The sequence below is a fragment of the Antechinus flavipes genome, chromosome 3, assembly GCF_016432865.1.
Source record: "Antechinus flavipes isolate AdamAnt ecotype Samford, QLD, Australia chromosome 3, AdamAnt_v2, whole genome shotgun sequence".
In the NCBI taxonomy this organism is placed as follows: domain Eukaryota; kingdom Metazoa; phylum Chordata; class Mammalia; order Dasyuromorphia; family Dasyuridae; genus Antechinus; species Antechinus flavipes.
The window spans coordinates 425,794,405-425,818,740 of NC_067400.1; the positions used below are offsets into that span (position 1 = coordinate 425,794,405).

General features: G+C 35.2%; 1 protein-coding gene across 1 annotated transcript in view; it reads left to right on the forward strand.

Annotated features, from left to right (window-relative positions):
- LOC127554586 (sodium channel protein type 9 subunit alpha-like) overlaps positions 1-24,336 on the forward strand; it is a 128,962-nt gene that overhangs the window by 760 nt on the left and 103,866 nt on the right. The window contains exons 2-5 of the mRNA XM_051986231.1: positions 1,171-1,289; positions 1,986-2,075; positions 20,556-20,684; positions 22,767-22,858. Of these exons, the coding sequence (XP_051842191.1) occupies positions 1,171-1,289; positions 1,986-2,075; positions 20,556-20,684; positions 22,767-22,858 (430 nt within the window). The remainder of the gene's footprint in view (positions 1-1,170; positions 1,290-1,985; positions 2,076-20,555; positions 20,685-22,766; positions 22,859-24,336) is intronic.

Below are 24,336 nucleotides of genomic sequence, written 5' to 3' on the forward strand. Positions count from 1 at the left end.
CAGTATAGTAGGTGATATAGTTGAGTGATAAACTTACAAGTCAGGAAAGTTTGGGAACAGTCTTACTGCAGCCATTGGCAAACCATCTCTAAGTCAATCTCTCAAGCATTCTCATTTAATTCCTCTGAGATTCTATCTCCTTACCTGCAAAAATGAGAGTATTACATACATAGTAATGACTTTTTAAGGTCCCTCTAAGCTCTAAATGTGATCCTAAGATCAGTTAGCATCTCTATGAACACCTTTGATGAGGAAATTACAATTCACAGAGACAGTCTGTTTCATTTTCTGACAGCTATAATTGTTAGAAAGCTTTTCATAGAATCACCATCTCAAATGCAGAAGGGACCTCAGCTAATATCTGAAAAGGAGCATTTCTATAACATATACAAGTGGCTACCAAATCTTTGCCTGAGTGATTCTAGGAAAATGAGAAACTATTGTAACCTGAGATAGCCCATTCCATGTTGGGGTACTTTTGATTGCTAGGAATATTTTAAATTCATCACTTAAATTTCCACTTCTTACTTTTAATTGTCCACTCTATAAACAAACAAAACCAATGTAGGCACCATATTAAATGACATAGCCCTTTAAATACTTCAAAACATTTATCATCCTATGTTTTGAAAATCAAATATCCTTAATTCCTTTGTTTTTATTCTTGTTCACTTGTTTCAGTCATGACCTGCTTTTTATGACCCCAAAAGATGTTTTCTTGGCAAAGTAACATTAGATATTCTTTAAACATTTTCCTAGGCTTAAAAGTCTACCTTTTAAAATCTCTTTTCAGTTATAGAACAATTTATAGGCCCATATTTATTTCATTTGAACCTAACTAATGATTACAGAACAAAAGTAGGGAACTCAGTGGAAAGAGTACTTGGCTTGGAGTCAAGAAGACCTGAGTTCAAATCCAGATGTAGACATGTTTTTTGTGATTATAGGCAAGTCACTTAATCTCTGTTTGTCTAGTCCACTGGATAAAGAAATGGTAAACTATTCTTATCTTTGCCAAGAAAACCTAAAGAGGGGATCATGAATAGTTGGTCATGACAGAACAACAGCAGCAACAGCAATGATCAATTCAGACTAAAGATGAATATGTTAAAAATGAATAAAATTTTAAGGTTTAATTTTTAATTTCATTCTCTATCTTTCCTCCTGCAGACCTTCTTAGTATTGAATGAAAGGAAAACAATCTTCAGATTCAATGCCACTCCAGCCTTAAACATTTTAACTCCTTTCAATCGGATTAGAAGACTATCTATTAAGGTTCTAGTAAATGTATATCCTTTTCCAGGGGCTCATTGGCAGGGTTACTGCTTTAATATCTAAACAAAATAATATTAAACAAATACAGCTCTGTTTCTTCATCAAAATCTTGCTTTTAGTCTTTTTCCACTCTTAAAAAATCTCTGATTTTAATTCATTCATTGCCTTTTAATTAAATAGGAAAACACAAAAGATAGCTAGTGTAATGAATTTGGAACTGGAATTGGTGGCAGGAAGAAATGGATCCAGTCTGAAATATTTAGTAGATATATGACCCTGGAAAAGTAATTTAAATTCTTGTTGCTTCATTTTTATCATCTATAGAAATGTAAAAAATAATAGTATAACTTCTTTGATTTATTGTAAGGGAAAAAAACATAATATTTGTAAAGTACTTTTCAAATCTCATAGTGCTACATAAATGCTAGTTATTATAATGATAACTGTCATGACAATCAGTATTGTATACTGATCTGATAAATAGGTGTACTAGTGGCAAATTGGAAAAAAAACACCTTCATATATATATATATATATATTATGTTATCCATGACTGTGCAAAGTGAATGAAAAGAATTCTTGAAAGTTCTTTGGTAATTCTTTAAAGTGGGAAGTTATAGGGAATTACCTTTTAGGTTGAAAGTCCTTAACACTTATATAGAAAATTTCTAACATGATTTTTCATTTTACTTTCCTTGACTCTCACCTACCCTATTCAACATGTTTATCATGAGTACTTTTGTGATCAACTGTTTATTTTTAACAATGCATACATCTCCAGCCTGGGCAAAGGCTCTAAAGTAAGTTGGCAAAATATCTTTTAAAATGCATTTATATTGTGAATGGAACCTTGTATTATTTTCCCTTACATAATGTTGCAGATTCCTTTGTTTTCTGTTTCTCTTTCTCTTGTGATTTAGTTGAAAACTTGTTTATGTATTTTTGTTCGTGAAACATGAGTAGTTTTTTTGTTATTTATTATTAATTATTCCCAATTACATGTGAAAACAATTTTTAACAAATTTTGTTAACAAATTTTAAGTTCCAAATTCTCACCTTCCCTCCTACCTTCCCCATCCTCCTTATGAAGAAGATAAGCAATTTGATATAATATATACATATGTAATGATGCAGTTTTTAAAAGTAATATTTTTATATGTATTCAGATATCACTTATTTTCTCTGGGGAATGATAGCATGTTTCCTCATAAACCCTTCAGAGTTGTCTTGAATTGTTATATTGCTGAGAATAGCTAAGTCATTCACACACTGTGTACAGTGTTATTCTAGATCTACTCATTTCACTTTGCATCACTTCATGTAGGTTTTTCCAAGGTTTTTGAAAGCATCTTGCTCATCATTTTTTATAATAATAGTATTCCATTGCAATAATATATAGTAACTTTTTTATAGCTTTTTATTTACAAGATATATGCATAGGTAATTTTTCAGCATTGACAATTGCAAAACCTTTTGTTCCAATTTTTCCCCTCCTTCCTCCCACCCCTTCCCCCAGATGGCGGGTTGACCAATACAAGTTAAATATGTTAAAGTATTAATTAAACACAATATATGTATACATGTCCAAACAGTTATTTTGCTGTACAAAAAGAATCGGACTTTGAAATATTGCACAATTAGCCTGTGAAGGAAATCAAAAATGCAGGCGGACAAAAATAGAGGGATTGGGAATTCTGTGTAGAGGTTCACAGTCATCTCCTAGAGTTCTTTTGCTGAGTGTACCTGATTCAAGTCATTACTGCTCTGTTGGAACTGATTTGGTTCATCTCATTGCTAGAGATGGCCATGTCCATCAGAGTTGATCATCATATAGTATTGTTGTTGAAGTACATAATGATCTCCTTGTCCTGCTCATTTCCCTCAGCATCAGTTCATGTAAGTTACAACAACTTGTTAAGCTATTCCCTAAATGGTGAGCATCTCCTCATCTTCCAATTCTTTGCCACCAGAAAAGAACTGTTATATATATATATATAGATATCTTTGATTACTTCATCTGAAAATTTTATCATTTATCAATAGAAGAATGACTTACTTTTACAAATTCATCTCTGTTTTCTTTTTATATTGAAGAAATGAGGCATTTATCATGGAAAATTTCTAATTTTTCCCAGTTACGATTGCTAAGTGTATTTTCTCCCATCTTATTTCCCCTCTGTTTATTTTACTCTCTTGTTCTCTCCTTTTAACCTCTTTCTCCTCAAAAATGTTTTTTTTCTCACTATCACCTCTCTCTATTCATCTTTCTTTCTATCAGTTCCACTCTTTTCTTGTGCCTTTTCCTTTCTACTTTTCTAGCATAAATAAGGTAAGATATGTTTTTAAATCCAAATGAGTGTATATGTTATTCCCTCTTTGAATAAATTCTAATGACAGTAAGTTTCAAGAATTCCCTGCCACCTCCCCCAGATTTCTCTTCACTGCAAAAAGCTTTTTCTTAAAATATTTTATTGTATTCTATCTCTCCCTTTCCCTTTTTCATAGCGTATTCCTCTTTCTCACCCCTAATTTTATTTTTTAAAGATATCATTCTTGGAGGCAGAGCCAAGATAGTGGAGAGGACACACAATTCATTCTAAGCTCCCCTTCTATCCTCACTACCAATTACCAAATTTAGCCTCTGAATTAAAGCTTGACTGATAGAATCCATGAATATTGGGAGTAAAACAAATCCAGGCAAAGATAATCTGTAAGATCACCAGAAAAGGTTTGTCCTGATGGGCCAGGAGGAGGCCAGTGCAGGCAGAGAGTCAGAACACAAAGACTAGCATGAGATGACTGTGTTTAGCACCCAGAGTATTTTAAAATCAACCAGAGTCAGAATAAGGGAAAATCCTTGATCTTTATTCTTTGCAGAGGTGAAGGGGAATGGCGATACAAAGTGAGAGCAATCGCAACACAAATCCGGCCAGCAATGCCTCTGGCTCTCACACCCCACCCACCAAATCTTCTACGCAATCTCCTATACAACACATCAAACTTGCACAGAGTGGGCAGGTTCATTCTTTCTCCAGGCATATATTATTAATAGAGTATTGTCCAATTGCTAATTAGCTTCAAGTATTCAGTGCAATGACTCAAGAGTTTCAGCCCATTACATTTCCCAATTTCTTTTGTTTTAGAACACAGGTGATCATGCCATTCCTGACCTCTCAGGGAAGTGAGAGCCCCCAAGGGGAGGTGATCACACCATTCCTGACTTCTCAGGAAAGAAGGTGAAAACACCAAAAAGTAGGTGATCACATCCCCCCTGACTTCTCAGGAAGGGAGGTGAAAGCACTAAAAAGGAGATGATCACGCCCTCCCTGACATCTCAGGATGAGAGATGAAAAGCACTAAAGGGATGTGGAGATTGCTACTGGGTTTCTGGGCTGAAGGGTCTTATTAGAAACGGGTATGCACAAACCCATCAGCATGGGAGGTATTACACAAGCACATAGTGATAATGCACAGGCTATAAGTGATCACTCTCCCCACAATCAGTGCAGGCTCGTTGTGGTGTAACAAACATGAATTATACACCCAAGTAATGGTATAACAAACAATATAAATCAACATGGTATTGTAAAAGATTTCCAGAAGTCCTAGAAGGAGGGTATGTAAACAACAGTCACACATACGCCTTCTTCAGCAACCAAGGGATAGTACAAAACCAATCTATTATCCATTGCTTCACATGTCAGGGAATCCAATGATTCCCCCCAAGTTTTTGAAGTCCTACAACAGTCTTTTTATGTGTTGGAGAATCAAATGATTCCAGCAGATTTTGAAGTCCTGCAAAAGTCTTATCATTTCTCAGAAAATCTAGTGATTCCTGAGGGTTTTCAAGTCCCGCAACAATCTTATCATGTCTCAGAGAATCCAATGAGAAATCCAACAATTTTTGATGTCCATGATTCAAATTCCATAACTGTCATGCTCTTTCAGTGGTGAGCACAATCAGCAACAGAACCACCCAATATTTCTTGGGTCTTCTCCTTCATTTCAAGGGTCTACTCCATCTCTCTGCGATGGACAAGGTGAATACGGCTCGTTGGCACCCATCTGATTCCTTCTCTACAAGTAGAGATACAAGCAAACCCTCTCCCTCAAGCAGTTAGCCTATCTGGTCCCTTCCATTCACCACTTTCTGGGTCTCTCCACATCACCTAGTGATTACCTAAAGATAGTGGAGCTGCTTGCACTGGACACTGCTCTTCTGGTGGGTTATAAAACCTGTCTGCAGGAGTCATGCATCTTTGTCAGAAATCAAGAAGTTAATAGGAAAAAGGTTTGGCTAGATTTAGAAGTTCTCTAGGGTTACCTGTGGCTCCTCCTTTCTTTTGTTTTTGGAACAGCATCTTAATGTCTCTGTTTCTCCTCTCTACTATTGCCTGTCCTTGAGGATTAAAAGGTATGCCTAAAATCTTATACTGTGTACAAAAATGTGCAAAATGTTTGGAGGTATATGCAGAAACATTGTCTGTTTTTATTGCTTATGGCACACCCATAATGGCAAATGCTTGTGTGAGGAATTCAGTGACCACTCAGACTGTCTCTTTTGCTGCTGGTGTTGCAAAAGTGAATCCTGAAAAAGTGTATACCACAATGTGGATAAAAGACAGGCGACCAAAGATTTATAATGGGCCACATCCATTTGCCAGATTTCATTGGGTCTCAAACCATGAGGGTTTTTCCCTGGAGGCAGTGTAGGAGTGTGGAAAGGAAGGCAAGCCATATAGTCTTTTACTATGCTCCTAGCTTCCTCTCTTGTTATTCCAAATTGTAAATGTAAAGTTCGAGCAGCCTGATGATATTTAGAAGGAGATTCCTGGGCTTCTTGGAATAAAGGAGTATTGACCAACATAGTTAGAAGGCTATCTGCCTTTGAATTACCATCAAAAATGGGACCTGGAAGTCCACAATGAGAGTGGACATGTAAAATATAAATCTTACCTGGATGCTTTCTCACTTGCTCTTGAAGTTTCTTAAAGACTGATATATATTAGAGGCTGCAAATTTTATTTGGGCCGTGGCAATTCTTTGTACCACACCTACTGAATAGACCGAATCAGATATTATATTTATGTCTCCTGGATAATAAGTAAGAGCTAGAATGATTGCATACGATTCATTCTGCTGAGTGGACTGAAAAGGAGTTCTGATTACTCTCTTTATAGTTAAGTCATGAGAGTATATAGCACAAATATGTTTGGATGCATCTATAAAGATAGTTGGTCCTTTAAGAGGAACTTTAGAAACTTTTTCTTCAAGAATCCATCACCAATTATGTAATAGTCTGGTTATCTTTAATGGAGACCCGTGTGTAAAATTTGGAGCCATGGCTAATAAAATTTGCCAGTCTGGGATGGTCTCAGCACACATTAATTTGTGTATTAGTATAAAACATGTATATCTTGTCTGGTCTTGTCCCAAATAAAAAAGGGGTTACCCTTTTTCCCATCATATGGCTTCCTGGCTAATTGGTCATATCTGGGTACTGGACTTCTAAGCACTCTCTGAGTGTAACATTGGCTACCATCATGCCCCAAGTATTTTTTTCCTTGGGCCCTGGGGCTGGGTGCCTCATCCTGTTTCCCTGAATTAGTCTACATTCTGAGGCCCAATGGAAGCCTCTGTTGCATTTTGGACATGGGGTCTTGTTCTCCCACCCTGTTTTCCCATTCTGTCTCTATACCAACACTGAGTTTTCAGATACCCTACTTTACCACACTGAAAACATTGACAAGTCTCTCTGGAAGTCCCTTGCCAAAAGGGACCCTGTCTTTCCATGTTGGGATCTTGGAAAGTCTGCATTATAACCTGACTATAAAAGGCATTTGTGCCCACTGTGGCACAGGGTCTTATGAGCTCCTCTAAAGGAGCATCCTTGCGCAGTCCTAGTATAATTCTTCTGCAAATCTCATTAGCATTTTCCTTAGCAAGTTGCCTTATCAAAATGTCTGTTACTGCATTTTCACCATTAGTTCTTGTGATAACTGTCTGCAAACGTCCCACAAAATCAGCAAAGGGTTCATTTGGTCCTTGTATTATTTTTGTAAAGACCTCACTCTTTTTTTTTTTTTTTTTTTTGGGGGGGGGAGATGCCCATGCTTTGATAGCAGCAGCAACAATTTGTTCATATGCTGCTGTGGAGTAATTAATCTGTACTGCCATGCCTGTATAAGAATCTACACCTGTTAGTTGGTCATAGGTGATTGGAGTATGAATTCCACTTTGACTATTTTGTTGGGCTTTTATCCTGCAGAACTCACTATATTCAGAAAGCCACAACAAGTTTTGTCCAGGTTCTAAGTATGTTCTTGCTATAGATTTCCAGAAATTAGGGGTTAAGATTTCATAAGCCAAATTCTGTAATAATATTTTAACATAAGCTGATGTAGCTCCATAAAGAGTACACGCTTTTTTCAGGTCTTTGAGGACTTCTATATCAAAAGGAATGTATTTTCTACTTTCTTGACCTGAAGAATTAAACTGTTTAATCACAGGATGAATTTGTAATCTTAACTCATTTATAACTTTTCTTTCCTCCATGGCTTTCAGTAGTACTTTTTGTAATCTACTCATAGGCGGGGTTGGTTGCTGGGAGGGAGGTGCACTACTCCTCCACCTTCCATACCGGAAGGTGAAGTTGATGGAGGAGAGTCAATTATCTGTTCCTTAGGCTGGGTTGAAGCTTCCTGTTGGGATGGAAAGTCACCACACCCTTGAACTTCACTTAAATCTCCATGCCCTATGGGGATATGGTTATTAATCTGTTCTTTGTTTTTGTTCTCTTTATCCTCACACTTTTTCATCTGATTGTTCTGAAAACTTTTTTTTTTTTCTATAACTTGGAGGATTTTTTTAAGGCCAATTGTATTATGTTGTGTGTGTGTGTATATATATATAATATATATACATATACATACATATATATATATATATAATGTTTCTTTGGAAATTGACTGGGAACCATTATCATTATAATATTCACACATAATTGATCTAAACATGTCTCTTCTTCATTGAAGATCCAAGCGGTCATACATTCTAATGTGTTCAGGCATTTATCAATGTGCTCCCAAGTTATAAATAAGCCCTATCTCTTTATCAGTCTGAATATGCTTCCTGCAGATTTCCTTTGGGGTGGGGTTGGGGGTGGGGCTGGAGGAGAATCAGCCAAGAAAAGGCTACTAGTTTAGCCCTTAACAAAGTAAGTTCCCTGTTTGTCTATTAAAATACTCATCTAATTTCCTGGTCACTAGAGACTTATTCAGTGAGAGTAGGGTCCTTGGTTCCACGATGGGCCCAAATGTGTTGACCGCATTTAGCACCCAGAGTATATTAAAAGCAACTGGAGTCAGGATAAGGTAAAATCCTTGATCTTTATTCTTTGTGGAGGTGAAGGAGAATGGTGATATGAAGTGAGAGCAATTGCAACACGAATCCGGCCAGCAGTGCCTCTGGCTCTCACACTCCACCCACCAAATCTTCTACACAATCTCCTATATAACACATAAAACTTGCGCAGAGAGTGGGCGGGGCCATTCTTTCTCCAAGCATATATTAATAGAGTCTTATCCAATTGCTAATTAGCCTCAAGTGCTCGGGACCTCAATACAATGACTCAAGAACTTCAGCCTATTACACTAGCACACTGAGCGAACTGGAGGTAGGGACGTGGAGGGAGGTAGGGGAGGAGGTGGGTGGAGAATTTGCAGGAAAGACTCTACCACATTTTTTCTACTCTACTTTTGCTGCAAAGCAGTAGATCAGCAGAGGAATTACACAAACTCCAAAGGTAGAATGTACCCCCAAAATGCCAAAGTTTAATAGGATCTGGCCACGCCCAGCCAACACTGGGAGTGATTCAACATGGATCACAATGCAGCTGTACAACCACAGAATGTACCACAGAGCTGGGTCAGGCATACTTCTGCCCTGGGGGTGGGGAGTGGGGGTACTCTGCCCAGGGCAGCCACACTTCTCCAAAGCAGAAGAGGGGGGGAAGGAAGACCTCTGCTCAGGGGAGAGGTACTTCTGCTGCTTGGGGCTCTTCAAGGCAGCCCTAAGGGCCTTTTTAAAAATGAGTAAAAAAGCCAAGTGAACTCTAAGCATAGATAGCTTCTATACAGAAAGAGAGCAGGTTTCTAACCCCAGGAGACTAATAGCAGACAATTTCCAGACAAAACACCAAAGGGGGATATAGTCTGGTCCCCTTCACACAAGGCTCTCCTGGAAGTAATTATAAAAGATCTTAAAAGAGAGTGAGAATGTTGGAATCTTTACAAACTTCTTACTCATTAGAGTTGATAGATTATTGATCTGATCTTACAAGAAGATGTTTTGGGCCAGAACCTGAAACAAGGTACTAATTAGAACTAATTGATACAATGTTTGTGTTCACACCTTTACTCATTGGAGTTCACAAGTATGAGAGATTCACAAAGTTAACTGTGTAACTGTGAATTCATACCTCCCTTGAAGCTCTTAGGGCCAGAGAGCACTATGGGAGAAAACCCATAATCCCTCTCTCTCATATCCCACAATTCCTCTCTCTCGTATAAAAGAAACAGAGGCTCTCGGACAGATTTCACCAGAATTACATGAAGAGTGGAGCTGGCTAGAGGCTGAAGAAAGCAGAGGCAGAGGCTGAAGGACAAAACCTTTGGATTTGGAGACATTCGGAGGGAGCTCTTGGAACTGAGCAGTAAGATAGGCCTCTAAGAATCTAGCTATCCGGGCCCAAGGAAAGAGACAAGACTTGGAAGGAGAAATAAACATTTGTATTTTTACCGGCTGGCTGCATTTGGGGTAATTGTTGATCTGAACTGATACTAAGGCTGCCTCTAGAAAAACCTTCCCCAAGAAACCTGCTCTCTCCCCCCAGAGAGAACCTTCATCTTATATATTTTAAAGAAGAAAAAGAAACACCACATTTTGGCACCCTGAACATGGGACTGATTCAGATCCTGATCCAGTGGAAAAGCCTCTGATCCTGATCCAGTGGAAAAGACTCTTCAACTCAGAAATTAGAGTCAGTACAACAAAGAAATTTTGTTAAAAGTGTTAAAGTAGAATTTCAGCTAAGATGGGACAGATGTTTAGAAAACAGCTTTCTGTTTCTGTTCAAGGAAAATGTTTAGAGAGCATTGTCAAAGTTATGGAAAGCCAAGGTTTAATAATAATTTTACAGCAGATCACTGAACTTTTACAAATTGTAAAGTACATATGTCCTTGTTTCTCTCTGGAAAAGGAATTAGATCTAAATGAATGGAAATTGGTAGGAGAGGATCTTTATCAATTCTATAATAAAAATGGGCCTAACTCACTTTCCAAAGACATACTTAATACATATAATTTAATACAACTAGCTTTAGGAAATTTTATAAGTATTAAAATAAGGAAAAAGAAGAAACAGCAGCAGGGAAAGGTGTCAACTATAGTAGGTGAAAAGGAGCAAGAATCAGATAACAATGGAGTTAAGTACAATTCTGAGTGTGATACTTTACAGCAGGAGAAATTAAATCATTCCACATCTCATGCCAGAAGAAAAATGGGGAAAGGAAAGAAAAGCTCTGCAAGAGAGTATGGAAAAGGCATGTAACTCATTAAAAGAAAAATTTGATGAAGTGGATAAAAGAAAACAACTCCCTGAAATGTGAATTGGAAAAGTTAAAGAACTCCCAGAGAAACAGAATTTATGAATTGGAAAAGAGACAGAACTCCCAGGAAAGTCGGATTTGTGAATTGTAAAATAAAATAACTCGGTTCTCTCTTTTCATTTTTAAGATAAACAACTTAATTTTCCTCTTTCCTTTTTCTAATCAAATTTACCAAAGGTTTATCTATTTTGTTGGTTTTTTCATAAAACCAACTCTTAGTTTTATTTATTAATTCAATAATTGTTTTGTTGTTGTTGTTGCTGTTGTTTTTACTTTCAGATGTATTAATCTCTCCTTTTAATTTTAGAATTTCAAGTTTACTATTTGATTGGGGGTTTTTAATTTGCTCTCCTCCTAGCTTTTTAAGTTGCAAGCCCATTTCACTAATCTTCTCTTTCTCTATTTTATTCAAGTAAACTTCTAGAGATATAAAATTTCCCTTTATTACCATTTTGGCTGCGTCCCACAAATTTTGGTACATTGTCTCATTGTTATCATTCACTTGCATGAAATTATTAATTGTGCTTATGATTTGCTGTTTCACCCATTCATTCTTTATGATAAGATTATATACTTTCCAATTACTTTTTGGAATATTTACCCCTAGCTCTTTGTTGAATGTCAGTTTTATTGCATTGCGATCTGAAAAGAATGCATTTACTATTTCTGCCTTTCTGCATTTAATTTTAAGGCCTTTATGTCCTAATATATGGTCAATTTTTGTATAGATTCCATGAACTGCTGAGAAGAAAGTATACTCCTTTCTGTCTCCATTCAGTTTTCTCCAAAGATCTACACCTAACTTTTTTAATATTCTGTTTACCTCTTTAACTTCTTTCTTGTTTGTTTTGTGGTTTGATTTATCTAATTCTGAGAGGGCAAAATTGAGATCTCCCACTATTATATTTTTGCTGTCTATTTCTTCTTGCAACTATCTTAATTAATTTCTCCTGTAGGAATTTAGACACTCTACCACTTGGTGCATATATGTTTAGCATTGATATTGCTTCATTGGCTATGCTATCTTTTAGCAAGATATAATTTCCTGCCTTATCTCTTTAAATTAGATCAATTTTTGTTTTTACTTGATCTGAGATAAGGATGGCTACCCCTCCCTGCTTTTTTGACTTCACCTGAAGTATAATAGATTTTGCTCCAGCCTTTTACATTTACTCCATATCTCTCACCCTGCTTTAAATGTGTTTCCTGCAAACAACATATTGTATGATTCTGGGTTTTGATCCAGTCTGCTATCTACCTCCACTTTATGGGAGAGTTCATCCCATTCACATTTACAGTTAAAATTACTAATTCTGAAGTTTTTGTAAAAACAAAATGAATGCAAACAAGATTAGAAGGAAAGCAATAAATTGGGAAAACATTTTTACAGTCAAAGGTTCTGATAGGCCTCATTTCCAAAATATATAGAGAATTGACTCTAATTTATAAGAAATCAAGCCATTCTCCAATTGATAAATGGTCAAAGGATATGAACAGACAATTTTCAGACAAAGAAATGGAAACTATTTCTAGCCATATAAAAAGATGCTCCAAGTCATTATTAATCAGAGAAATGCAAATTAAGACAACTCTGAGATACCATTACACACCTGGCAGAGTGGCTAGAATGACAGGGAAAGATAATGTGGAATATTGGGAGGGATGTGGGAAAACAGGGACATTAATACATTGTTGGTGGAATTGTGAATACATCCAACCGTTCTGGAGAGCAATTTAGAACTATGCTCAAAAAGTTATCAAACTGTGCATACCCTTTGATCCAGCAGTTTTACTACTAGGCTTATATCCCAAAGAGATTTTAAAGAAGGGAAAGGGACCTGTATGTGCAAGAATGTTTGTGGTAGCCCTCTTTGTAGCAGCCAGAAACTGGAAACTGAGTAGATGCCCATCAATTGGAGAATGGCTGAATAAATTGTGGTATATGAATATTATGGAATATTATTGTTCGGTAAGAAATGACCAACAGGATGATTTCAGAAAGCCCTGGAGAGACTAACACGAACTGATGCTGAGTAAAATGAGCAGGACCAGGAGATCCTTATATACTTCAACAACAATGCTCTATGATGATCAATTCTGGTGGACCCGGTCATCTTCAGCAATGAGATGAACCAAATCAGTTCCAGTGGTGCTGTAATGAACTGAACCAGCTACACCCAGCGAAAGAACTCTGGGAGATGACTAAGAACCATTACATTGAATTCCCAATCCTTCTATTTTTGTCCACCTGCATTTTTGATTTCCTTCACAGGCTAATTGTACACTATTTCAGAGTCCAATTCTTTTTGTACAGCAAAATAACGGTTTGGACATGTATACTTATTTTGTATTTAATTTATACTTTAATATATTTAACATGTATTGGTCATACTGCCATCTAGGGTTGGGAATAGGGGGATGGAGGGGAAAAATTGGAACAGAAGATTTGGCAATTGTCAGTGCTATAAAATTACCCATGCATATCACGTGAATAAAAACCTATTAAAAATAAAAAAAATAATTAAAAAAACTATTAATTCTGTATTTTCTGCCATCTTATTATCCCCAGATTATATATTTTTTTTCCTTTCCCCTGGCACCCCCATCCCAATATTAAACTTATGGGCACCACTTGCCTCACAAAAGCTCTCCCTCTTTAGAATCCCTCCAACCCCCTTTGAGCCCTCTCCACTTTTCTCATACCTTTCCTTTTCTGTATTCCCTTCTATTTAGCCTATTCTTTTCCTTTTCCCTTTTCCTCTCCCACTTTTTAATGAGGTGAGAGAAGTTTCTCTGTAAACCAAATGTGTTTAATATATTCTCTTTGTGCTAAATCTGATGAGAGTAAGAGTCATACTCCGCTTCCCTTAATTCCCTCAGATATGATAAATTGCTTTGCCTCTTCATGGTATATAATTTCCCTCTTTTTACCTTCCCTTTTCCCTTTTTCTGATACAATCCCCTTTTCACTTTTACTTTCCTTTTTTATATTATAATATTAAAATCAAATTATATACACTCTCTTTATGTATGCCCATAACAGAAATATAGTTTTCAAGAATTCTTTTTATCTTTTATGCTTCTCTTGGGTTCTATATTTGGAGATCAATTTTGTTGTTGTTGTTGTTTAGCTCTAGTTTTTTCATTATGAATAAATGTAATTCACCTGTTTCATTGAATGTCCATCTTTTTCCCTGGAAGAAAATGCTCAGCTTAACTGGGTCATTTATTCTTGGCTGCATTCCAAGTTCCTTTGTCTTTCAGAATATCATATTCCAGGCCCTTCAATCCTTTAATGTGGAAACTGCTAGATCCTGAGTGATCCTTAGTGTGGCTCCTTGGTATTTGGTTTGGTGTTTCTGGCTGTTTGTGATATTTTTTCTTTAGTCTGATAGTTCTGAAATTTAGCTACAATATTTCTTGGAGTTTTTATTTTGGGGTCTCTTACAGTAGGTATTTGATGAATTATTTCAATGCTTATTTTACCTTAGGATTATATTACATCTGTACAGTTCTCTTTGATGATTTCCTGTAAAATAGGCTCTTTTTTAAATTATAATTTTCAGGAAGTTCAGTAATCTGTTGTTTTTCCAAGTAGATATTTAACATTTTTTCTTTTTTCTTTTTTTTTGGTTTTGCTTGGTTGATTCTTGATGTCTCCATCAATCATAAATTTCTATTTGTTCAGTTCTGATTTGTAATGAGTTATTTTCTTCATTAACTTTTTTCCCCTTATTTTTATGTATGTCCAATTGAGTTTTTAAATGAGTTGTTTTGCTCTATGGAATTTTTTTTCCATTTCACTATTTTTTCACTGAGTCATTTTGTTTTTCCAATTCACAAATCCTACTTTCCTGGAAGTTTTTTATCTTTTCAGTTTCACATTTTAGGCAGTTGTTTTCTTTTTCCATTATATCAGATCTTTCTTTTAATGAGTTACATACCTTTTCCATACTCTCTTGCAAAGCTTCTCTTTCCTTTTCCTATTTTTCTTCAAGCTCTCTTTTAAGATCTTTTATATTTTTTCTTGGAGAGCCTTGTGTGATGGGGACCAAGTTATATCCCCTTTGGTGTTTTGTCTGGAGATTTGTGTGCTATTAGTCTCTTCAAGGTTGAAAATTTACTCTCTTTCTGTATAGAAGCTATCTATAGTTAGAGTTGCTTGGCTTTTTTACTCATTTTTTAAAAGCCATTAGGGTCTGCCTTCAGGGCATGGTGGTTCCCAGCTTCCTCTACAGAACAGGGACAGTTAGACAGTAGCTGTCCTGTGAACAGGCTGTGAAGAGTGGCCAGGCTTCTGCAGAAATGTTACTGCCCTGGGAAGACCCTTCCCCCACCTTTATGCTGAAGTGTAACTGCCCTTGGCAGAACCCCACTGTACAGGAAGTGGGACTGCCCTGGGCAGAGCCTCTCTGTGTGGAACAGAGGATGACCTGGGATGAGCAGTTTAGCAGCAGCAGTGTCTCTGCCCTGGGCAGAGCCTCCCCCTATAGACTGTGGCTGTGTAGCTGCACTATGGTTATACTGAGTCACTCCCATGCTGGGGGGGGGGGGTGTGGCGGTATTTTGGGGTACACTCTACCTTTGGCATTTGTGTAACTTCTCTGCTAATTTATTGCTTTGTAACCAAAACAGAGCAACCAACCTGTGGTAGAGTCCTCCCTGCAAATTCTCCACCTGCAGAGGCTGCACCCTGCCCCTGGTCAGCTCAGTATGTGCTAGCCTCCATGTTCTGCCTCCCTGCCTGCGATGGCCTGATCAAGACAGACCTTTTATGGAGATCTTCCAAGTTATCTTGTTGTACTCCCAATATTTGTGGATTCTAACAGTCAAGCATTATTTCTGAGGCTGAATTAGATAATTATCAAGTGAAGGTAGAAAGGAACCTAGAACAAAGTGTGTGTTCTCTCCACCATCTTGGCTCCACCCCCTATCTTTTTTTTACTTCCTTGTAAATTGTTCATTTATTCTCTACTGTACACAATTTTTAAAATTTTATTCTTCTTCATCTTTTATTTCCCTCACTCCTCCAAACATAATATAGGTAAGGAATTATATATTTATGTATACATGTATATACATGTATATGTGTGTTTATATGTGTGTATATATACACACACATATTCTCCATCCCCACACACACATACAAACTCAAATATTTCCTGTTGATTCTTTGCTATAATTCTGCTTCTTAACTTGCCTATTATTTAACCTTCACCAACCCATGGATTCCTTACTTGTCTTCTTCTCCATCCTTTGCTTCCCCATCTGCCCATCCTTCCCCCCTTATTTTTTTTTATAGATTTTGGAAGGTGCTATACCCTTTATGTTATATTAGGCTTACCTATTTAACCCATCCCTGATATGAGTAGATTTTCAGAACTATGAGCTCTCCTTCCTCCACTAATATCTCTGCATCTATTCTTCTGCTGCTCATTTGCATAACATAATTACTATTTTTACCTTAACTCTCCTCCAATCTTTCTTTTGAACTATCTCATTGAAGTGATGAACAGTGGATTTTTTTTTCTATTTCTACTTTCCCCTTATGCTCTATCATTCCAGGCCAATTTTCTTAGATTATTTCTAGGATTATTGTGTCAAAGTTATTTTTTCTGGTCACAACTTTTAGACAATTATTCTTACATTTTCTCTTCTTGACCTGTTCTCCAGATCTATTGTTTTGTTTATAGGTTGTTTAATATTCTGTTCTATTTTTCATTTCTTATAATCTGTTTTGTTATGTCTTAGTCTTTTAGAGCTTCACTGGCTTACTTGTGCTCAATTCTAATTTTCAAAGAGATATGTTCATTTTTGAAACCCTGTATTTTCTTTTCTAATTGGTTAACTTTTTTTATAATCTTGTTTTTTGGATAGTTTTATTTTTTAATGTTTTAGTTTTTCCTCAATGTCTCTCATTTGATTTTTAAAATATTTTTAAAGTTCTATAAATTCTTTTTGTAGTTAGTTTATTTTTAATACACATTGCTTTATGAATCATGTTGGGAGAAAAATTGGAGCAAAAGGGAAAAACCATGGAAGAGATAAAAAAACAGAAAAAGATGTAAACATAGTATGTGTTTATTTACATTCAGGCACCTTAGTTCTTTTTCTGGATGCAGATAGGATTTTATGTCCAAAGTCTGTTGGGATTGCTTTGGACCACTGAACTACTGAAAAGAACCAAGTCTTTTATATTTGATCATCACACATTCTTGCTATTATTGTGTACAATGTATTCCTGGTTTGATTTGTTTTGTTCAGCATCAATTCATGTAAATCGTTCCAGGCCTTTCTATAATCAGCTTATTCATCATTTTTTTTATAGAACATTAATATTCCATTACCTTTGTGTAACAGCTTGTTCAGCCATTCCCTAATTGATACACATCCATTCCTTTTCCAATTCTTTGCTACCACAAAAAAGAGCTGCTACAAATATTTTGGCACTTGTAGATCCTTGTCCCTCCTGTATGATTTTCTTGGGATACAGACCCAGTTATGCCACTGCTGCATCAAAGTGTGTGCATAACTTTAAAGCCTTTGGAGCATAGTTCCAGATTGCTTTCCAGAATAGTTGGACCATTTCACAATAAAGTCAGCAATGCAATAATGTCCTAGTTTACCCACATTCCTTCCAAAATTTATCATTGTCTTTTAGCCAATCTGATAAGTGTGAGGTAGTACCTCAAAGTTGTTTTAATTTGCATTTCTCCAATCAATAGTTATTTAGAGCATTTTATATAAATATAAATGGCTTTAATTTCATCATCTGAAAATTGTCTGTTGATTTCTTTTGACTATTGATCAATTGGGGAATGACTCGTATTGTTATTATTTTGACACAGTTATTTATATATTTTAAAAATGAGACCTTTATCAGAATACTAGTTATAAAAATTTTCCCCAGTTTTGTTCTTCCCTTTTAATCTTGTTTCTGTTAATTTTTGTTTGTGCAAAACTTTTTAATTTAATGTAATTAATGTAATCCTTTTTTGCCTTTCATAATATTCTATAGTTCTTTGGTCAAAAATCTTCCCTTCTCCAAAGACATGATAAGTAAATTATCCCTAGTTCTCTTAATTTGTTCATAAATTTTCTCTGGGTGAGGAGCTATTTAATGTTGCTCTTTGAAGTAGAAGCTTTTTTTTAGTATCATCTTCTGAAGATGAACCCTAATCTTCTTTGTTCTCATAGTAACTTTCTATTGTTGGGTTTTTCTTTGCCAGTTCATTTTATAAAAATAAGTGGTATTAGTGTATTAAGCACCTTTAATCATAGGGAGGGAGATGCCTCTAGATTCACTTCAGCTCTCCCCTCTGACCTGGAACCTCAAACCAAGAGTTTCACTATCTTGCAAGTGTCCATAGCCATCAGAATCCCTGCCCTGCTTCCCATGTATTCACCTGGTGTGCTGGCTCCTTCTCACCCAGGGTTGTGTCTCTGCAGCACAACTGAGCCTGGTGTTCCCAATCAGTCAAGATTCACTCAGTCTTTCCAGACTCAGACCCTAATTCCTCACACTGTCCAGGAAGTGAAAGTTTCTGTGGTTCTGTAGAGGCTTCAGCCAAACCCAGCTAACCCCAGAAGTCCCACTGGGTGTTTTTGTAGAGCTAGCTTGGAAGTGTTTGCACTTCATAGTGGTTATTAGCTAGCCTCGGGTTTTTAGATCTTCTTGCTCTGCCCTAAGTCTTCTTGATTTTCCTCAGTGCATTTTTACCATAATATGCAAATTTGTTCTGTTTGTAGGAAAAATATGGAGAATTTGAAATTTACTAACCTATTTCACCTTCTTCTCTTTATTCTAATTTTAAGGAATTATTTTCTTCAGTGAACTTTTATACTTTCTTTTCCATTTGGCCAATCCTTCTCATTAGATTTTCAGGCTTCTTTCTAATTGGCCTATTCTGTTTTTAAACTATTTTATTTCAGTATTCTATCTGTGTATGTTTACTTTACCAAGTTGTAAGTTCTTTCTTCATGATTTTCTTGTTTCACTCTCATTTATTTTCCCAATTTCTTATCTACTTCTCTTATTTTATTTTGAAAATCATTTTTGAACTCTCCCATGGCCATGTTTACTTGAGGTTTTATTTATAGGAGTGTTGACTTTGTTGTCCTCTGACTGTGTATTTTGAGCTTTTCTTGTTACCATAGAAATTTAATATAGTCAGAATTTTTTTTTGTTTACTCATTTTTCCATTATTTTCTTGACTTTTTTTTGCTAAAGTAGGATTCTGCTTTCATCATAGAGCACATTGTCCTAAGCAACATGTTTATTTTTAGGTCTTTTTTGAGCTACTTCTAGGAATCTGTAAGTTTTCATTTCTTCCAAGATAAAGATCTAAGAAGAGAAGTGTTTACTACTCTCTTGGTCTATCTTCTAGTTTGTGAGTGACCACAAGTACTCTTTTCTGCCTTGCAACTCTGATAACTGTCCATGTCCTACTGTGACTGTGACTTCTGCTTTATTAGTGCTCTGCTCACCATTGGACTATCACCCAGGATTGCAATCTTAATCCAGATATGGGCAACGTAAGAGTCCTGAACCCAGTATTAGCAAAGAGGCTCTGTGATCTCTGACAATTACTTGACCCTCTTATTCTATGTGAGATTAGAGCTCCAAAAACATCCACTGCCACTGTTAATTCAGTTGTTGCCAAAGGCTGCTCCTAATTTGCTAGGACTTAGATTGCATCGGTGCAGTCTATGCTAGACTCTTCTTTACTCTCATCCCTATATGACAATCCTTTTCTATATTCTTCTAAATTGTCTTTGGCAAGATTATTTCACCCTGACTTTTTGAGTTCTGTTGCTCCATAACTTGTTTAAAGGAATTATTTAAAAGGAATTATTAAATAATCTTAGGGGAAGTTCAGGAGAGTTCCTACCTTTCCTCCTCGCTCTTGGCTCCACCTTCCTGAGTGGTCAACATTTGCAATATTACAGGGAAATTTGTAAATTGTCTAGTAAAATTCAGTTTCTCTCATTTTTTTTTTATTAAAGAGGGAACTTCTTAGAACTTTATTCTTGTCCATAAACTTTTTCTAGTAAATTTATTTATTTTTAATACACATTATTTTATGGATTATGTTGGGAGAGAAAAATCAGAGCAAAAGGGAAAAAAAAAACCGTGGGATATATTAAAAAACAGAAAAAGAAGTGATAATTTACAGTCGCTTTCCTTATTTCTTTTTACAGATGCAGATGGCATTTTCTGTCTGAATTCTATTGGGATTGCTTTGGATCTTGTCTACAAGCCTAATTCTGTTCATAGCTAATATTAGAGCAGCTTCATCAGTATTCTATCTTACTAATAGTGTAATGTGTTATACATGCATATTCCTCTCCTCTTTACCTTTCCTTTTTAAATTTTGATTTTTGTTAAAGCTTCCCGAGCATGTCCTTGTCCTTCAGGTTATTATTTCAATTCTTGCTATGATAGTAAAGGAAAATATAGTTAGTACCATGTGTAGCTACTTTAAAATTTTGCCTTTGGTCTTCTTAATGCACTCATTTATAAATGTTTTACAGTAGCTTCCACAGATTTATTTCATGATTGTAGATATGTCATTCTTCCTTCTAATGTACTTGTGGATACTTATTTTTCAGTTTACCTTTCATTGGACTATATACCTTTGAAGTACTTTTAAAAATCTTGGCAAGAGGCTTTGTTATAGGACCTTTCACATTCCTAAATGACCCCTGGAACTGGTTTGATATTCCTATTCTTACAATGGCGTAAGTAAGATTCATAGTAAATAAGCAGTATGACAACAGGGGGAAATGATTCTTTTCATATAAAATTTCTTCATCTAAAGAATATTTTATGAACCATGGTGTCCAAACCTTGAAGTTTTCATTTGATACATTTAGTGAACTCCAGATGATTTATATTTATTATAAATTTTAATTATCAGAATTTGGATAAGCAATGGTTATGAGTAAAGTTTGGGGCTTGTTGTTTTGTTTTGTTTTCTTTTTTAAATTGGGGAAAATATGTGACCTGTGTCCCATGAAATTTACCATGAGAAAATGAAATAAGAATCCTCGGAATGATTGGCATTGAGCCCTTGATTCCCAGACTATTGATCCTTTTGTTAGTTCACTTTTCTTAAGTGCTAACAAATATCCTAAATTCCAGACACACTCCCAGGAAAAGTTTCTACTACTAATATAAAGTTAAATAATTTAAATGTGTATTTATTAGACTTAATGTATTTAATAAATTTACTTTTCATTGTTTTTGAAAGAGGCATTTTTCCATTTTTGTTTGTTTATGCTAGTTGTATCAAACATTAATCTTTATCTGTTACCCCAACAATATAGTAACATTTATTTAGATTTAATATTTTACCTAAAGAAACAGCAGCACATATAAAACATTCCTGCTACTGTGATAGATAGAGATTGGACTTGGATTCAGGAGATCTGAGTTTGAATCCTGACATTTATACTTATAAGATGGACAGACCTGACCAAATTGTTTCTTTTCTCCCGGACCCTGTTTTCTATTATATAAAATGGATTTCATTATATGATCCACTTTATAGGATTGCCTTGAGGATCAAGTGAAATAGCACCTAAGCAAGCAACAAGCATTTATTAAATAACATGTTACATGTCAATCAATGTAGTAATATATGTAAAATGGTTACAAACTTTAAACTGCTATATATATGATAACTATTACAGTTTTACGCCCAACATACTTATATGAGAAACTAAGAATATTTTTATTCCGTAACCACAACCACTAGCACTCCCTTTAGTTGCATAAATGGATGATTTTAAATTCATGGAATTTTGAGCTTGAAAGAACTTGAGAATATGTAGTCTTAATCTCTCATTTTTTTTCATATGAGGAAATTGAGCTTCAGGTGAGTAGTTTCACTACTGACTGAAAGTTACACAAGTAAAGGAAACACAAGTTGAAGAGCTCATGGTCTAACAGATCTCCTCTTTCATTGCACAATACTGCCTTTTGAAGCTCCTTTGTTTATATATTTTTTAGAATTTTTGAAAGTTTTTTTTTATTTCTTCAAAATACTGAAAAGTTTTTCATTATATTATTAGAGATAATAAAGTGAAAAATAGAATCGGTGATATTTATTACATATTACATTACAATCAATAACAACAGCAACAATAATAAAACACAGTGTTCCACATAATAAAATATATCATTTGGTTATCACAGTAATACTTGGTATACTGTAATCATTTTACAAATGGATAGTGAGATTGAGTGAAACTTAATGATTTTGACCAGTATCCTAATGTTTGAATCACACTTCCATTTCTATTACTTCTTTTTGTTTTTGCTTTAATAAAAATCTAGTTATTGAGCTTAGACAGAAGCAAAGAAGATTTTTTAGGAGAGTGGAATGGGCAGATTCTGAAGAAACATAATAACTACATTGAAAAATTTCATGGGCTATCATGTGGAAGAGGAATAAGATTTATGAGACTTTTTTATGTTTAATCTTAAAGGGCAGAACTAGGAACAGTGCTTGGAAATTAGAGAGCCCTCTGGTAGTAAAGAATCCCCCTTCTCTGGTTGTTTCTGAACAAATGTTGGATAAGGTAGAGAGGATTTTTATGCCATATTTGATCAAATTGATTTCTAAGGTCTTTTCCAATTGTGTAATTCTGTCTATTTCTATTCTATTAAAATAAGATTTTATTCTACTACATTCAAAAGACAATGCCTGAAGATAAAAGTTTATTAAGCTTAAAATAGCATTAAAAGCCTGTTAAATAATTCTACTATGTGCCTTTGAAACTTTCTAAATTTTGTATAACTTTAATTTAATTTCACAGGTATTTGTACATATTTATAAATTTTTTCAATGATTCAGCTCTTGGAATTTTCTCTGTATTGAGAATTGTGAAAGCTATTTCTCTAACTACAGGTAAGAGATTTTTGATATGAATTATTTGTATCTTTATTTCCCTTATTTTATGTGCATTAGGGTTAAGAAAAAGTTGTTTGTTAGTGTGTCATCTCCCCTTACCACAACTATCATTTGATACACTATATTTGCATTGGGAAACTTTTTTGTTTAGTTGTGACTGATTTTTGTGATCCCTTTTGGGATTTTCTTGGCAAAGATAGTGGAGTGGTTTGTCATTTCCTTCTCTAGCTCATTTTATAGATGGGAAACTAAGGCAACCAGCATTAAGTGACTTGCTCAGGTGTCTGAGTAAATGTCTTATGCCAAATTTCAATTCATGATTTTTCTGACTCCAGGCTGGGCATTTGTTCTACTGTAACACCTGGCTGCCTGGGAAACTTTAGACTTGTTCAAAATATAGAATCACCAATTTAGATATGTGAATATCATTTTATGTTACCCAGTCCAACCTCCTCATTTGACAGATAAAGAACTGAGGCCCACAACAGTCAAGTGATGTGCCAAGATTATACTAAATATCTTTGAAAGGATTCTAATTCAGGGTCTACCTCATTCCCAAGTTTAGTACCCTGTCTAATCATGACATTTTAGTTACTTCTTTTGATATCTATTTCTTTAAAATTTGAACCCAGGTTCCCTACATATAAATCTAGTACTTTTTCTGTTGTACTACACTTGGAAAACTGTATCAGCTTTTGCAGGAAAAAAGCTAGGTTAAACATTAGTATCTTGTTAAAGTAAAAGAACTATGATAAAGGGTGATATAATGACAATGTATGTGGATTTGAGACCAAAGATCCTAGTTTCAAATCTGAGCCCAATTAGGTAAAATATGCAAGTGCCTGCGGTTCCCTTCTTTTATTTCAATGGATCTCATGTAGAAAATAAAATAGGTTAGATTAGGTGACTTGTACTTTTCGACTCTGAAACTGAACTTCTGGAACTTTTTTTTGCTGGCTTTGATTTTGGGAAGGTGGTTTATGAGAATAATAGATGGTGAAGGATACATTTTCATCATGATTCTTATTATTTAATAGTTATGTTAGCAAAAAAATATGAAATATAAATTAATGTATTTAAATTGGGAAATTATTCTTTACATACGTAACATTGACTCTCTAATCAAAACCAACCTTTAAGACTTAAAGGTATGAATTTTTCAAGTCTACATAGAAGATATATATTTTAAAGTTTTGAGAAGTGTTCTATTGAATAAAAATAAAAAATGAAGAGAATAATTCATAATTTTGCTTAGTTTAAAATAGGAAGTTCCAATTCACTCACTAAAGTTGCATTATTAATGCAGAATTTTTTGTTACTAAGTTACTAATATTCCTATTAATGGTTGAAGAATCCCAGAAAGCACCCTTGCAGTATGAGTATCAAAAGTAGAAAGAATGCTATACTTGTAGATAGAAAGACTTGGGTTCAAATTCTTTTTATGACCCTTACTAGTTGCGTAACCATCAACAAAT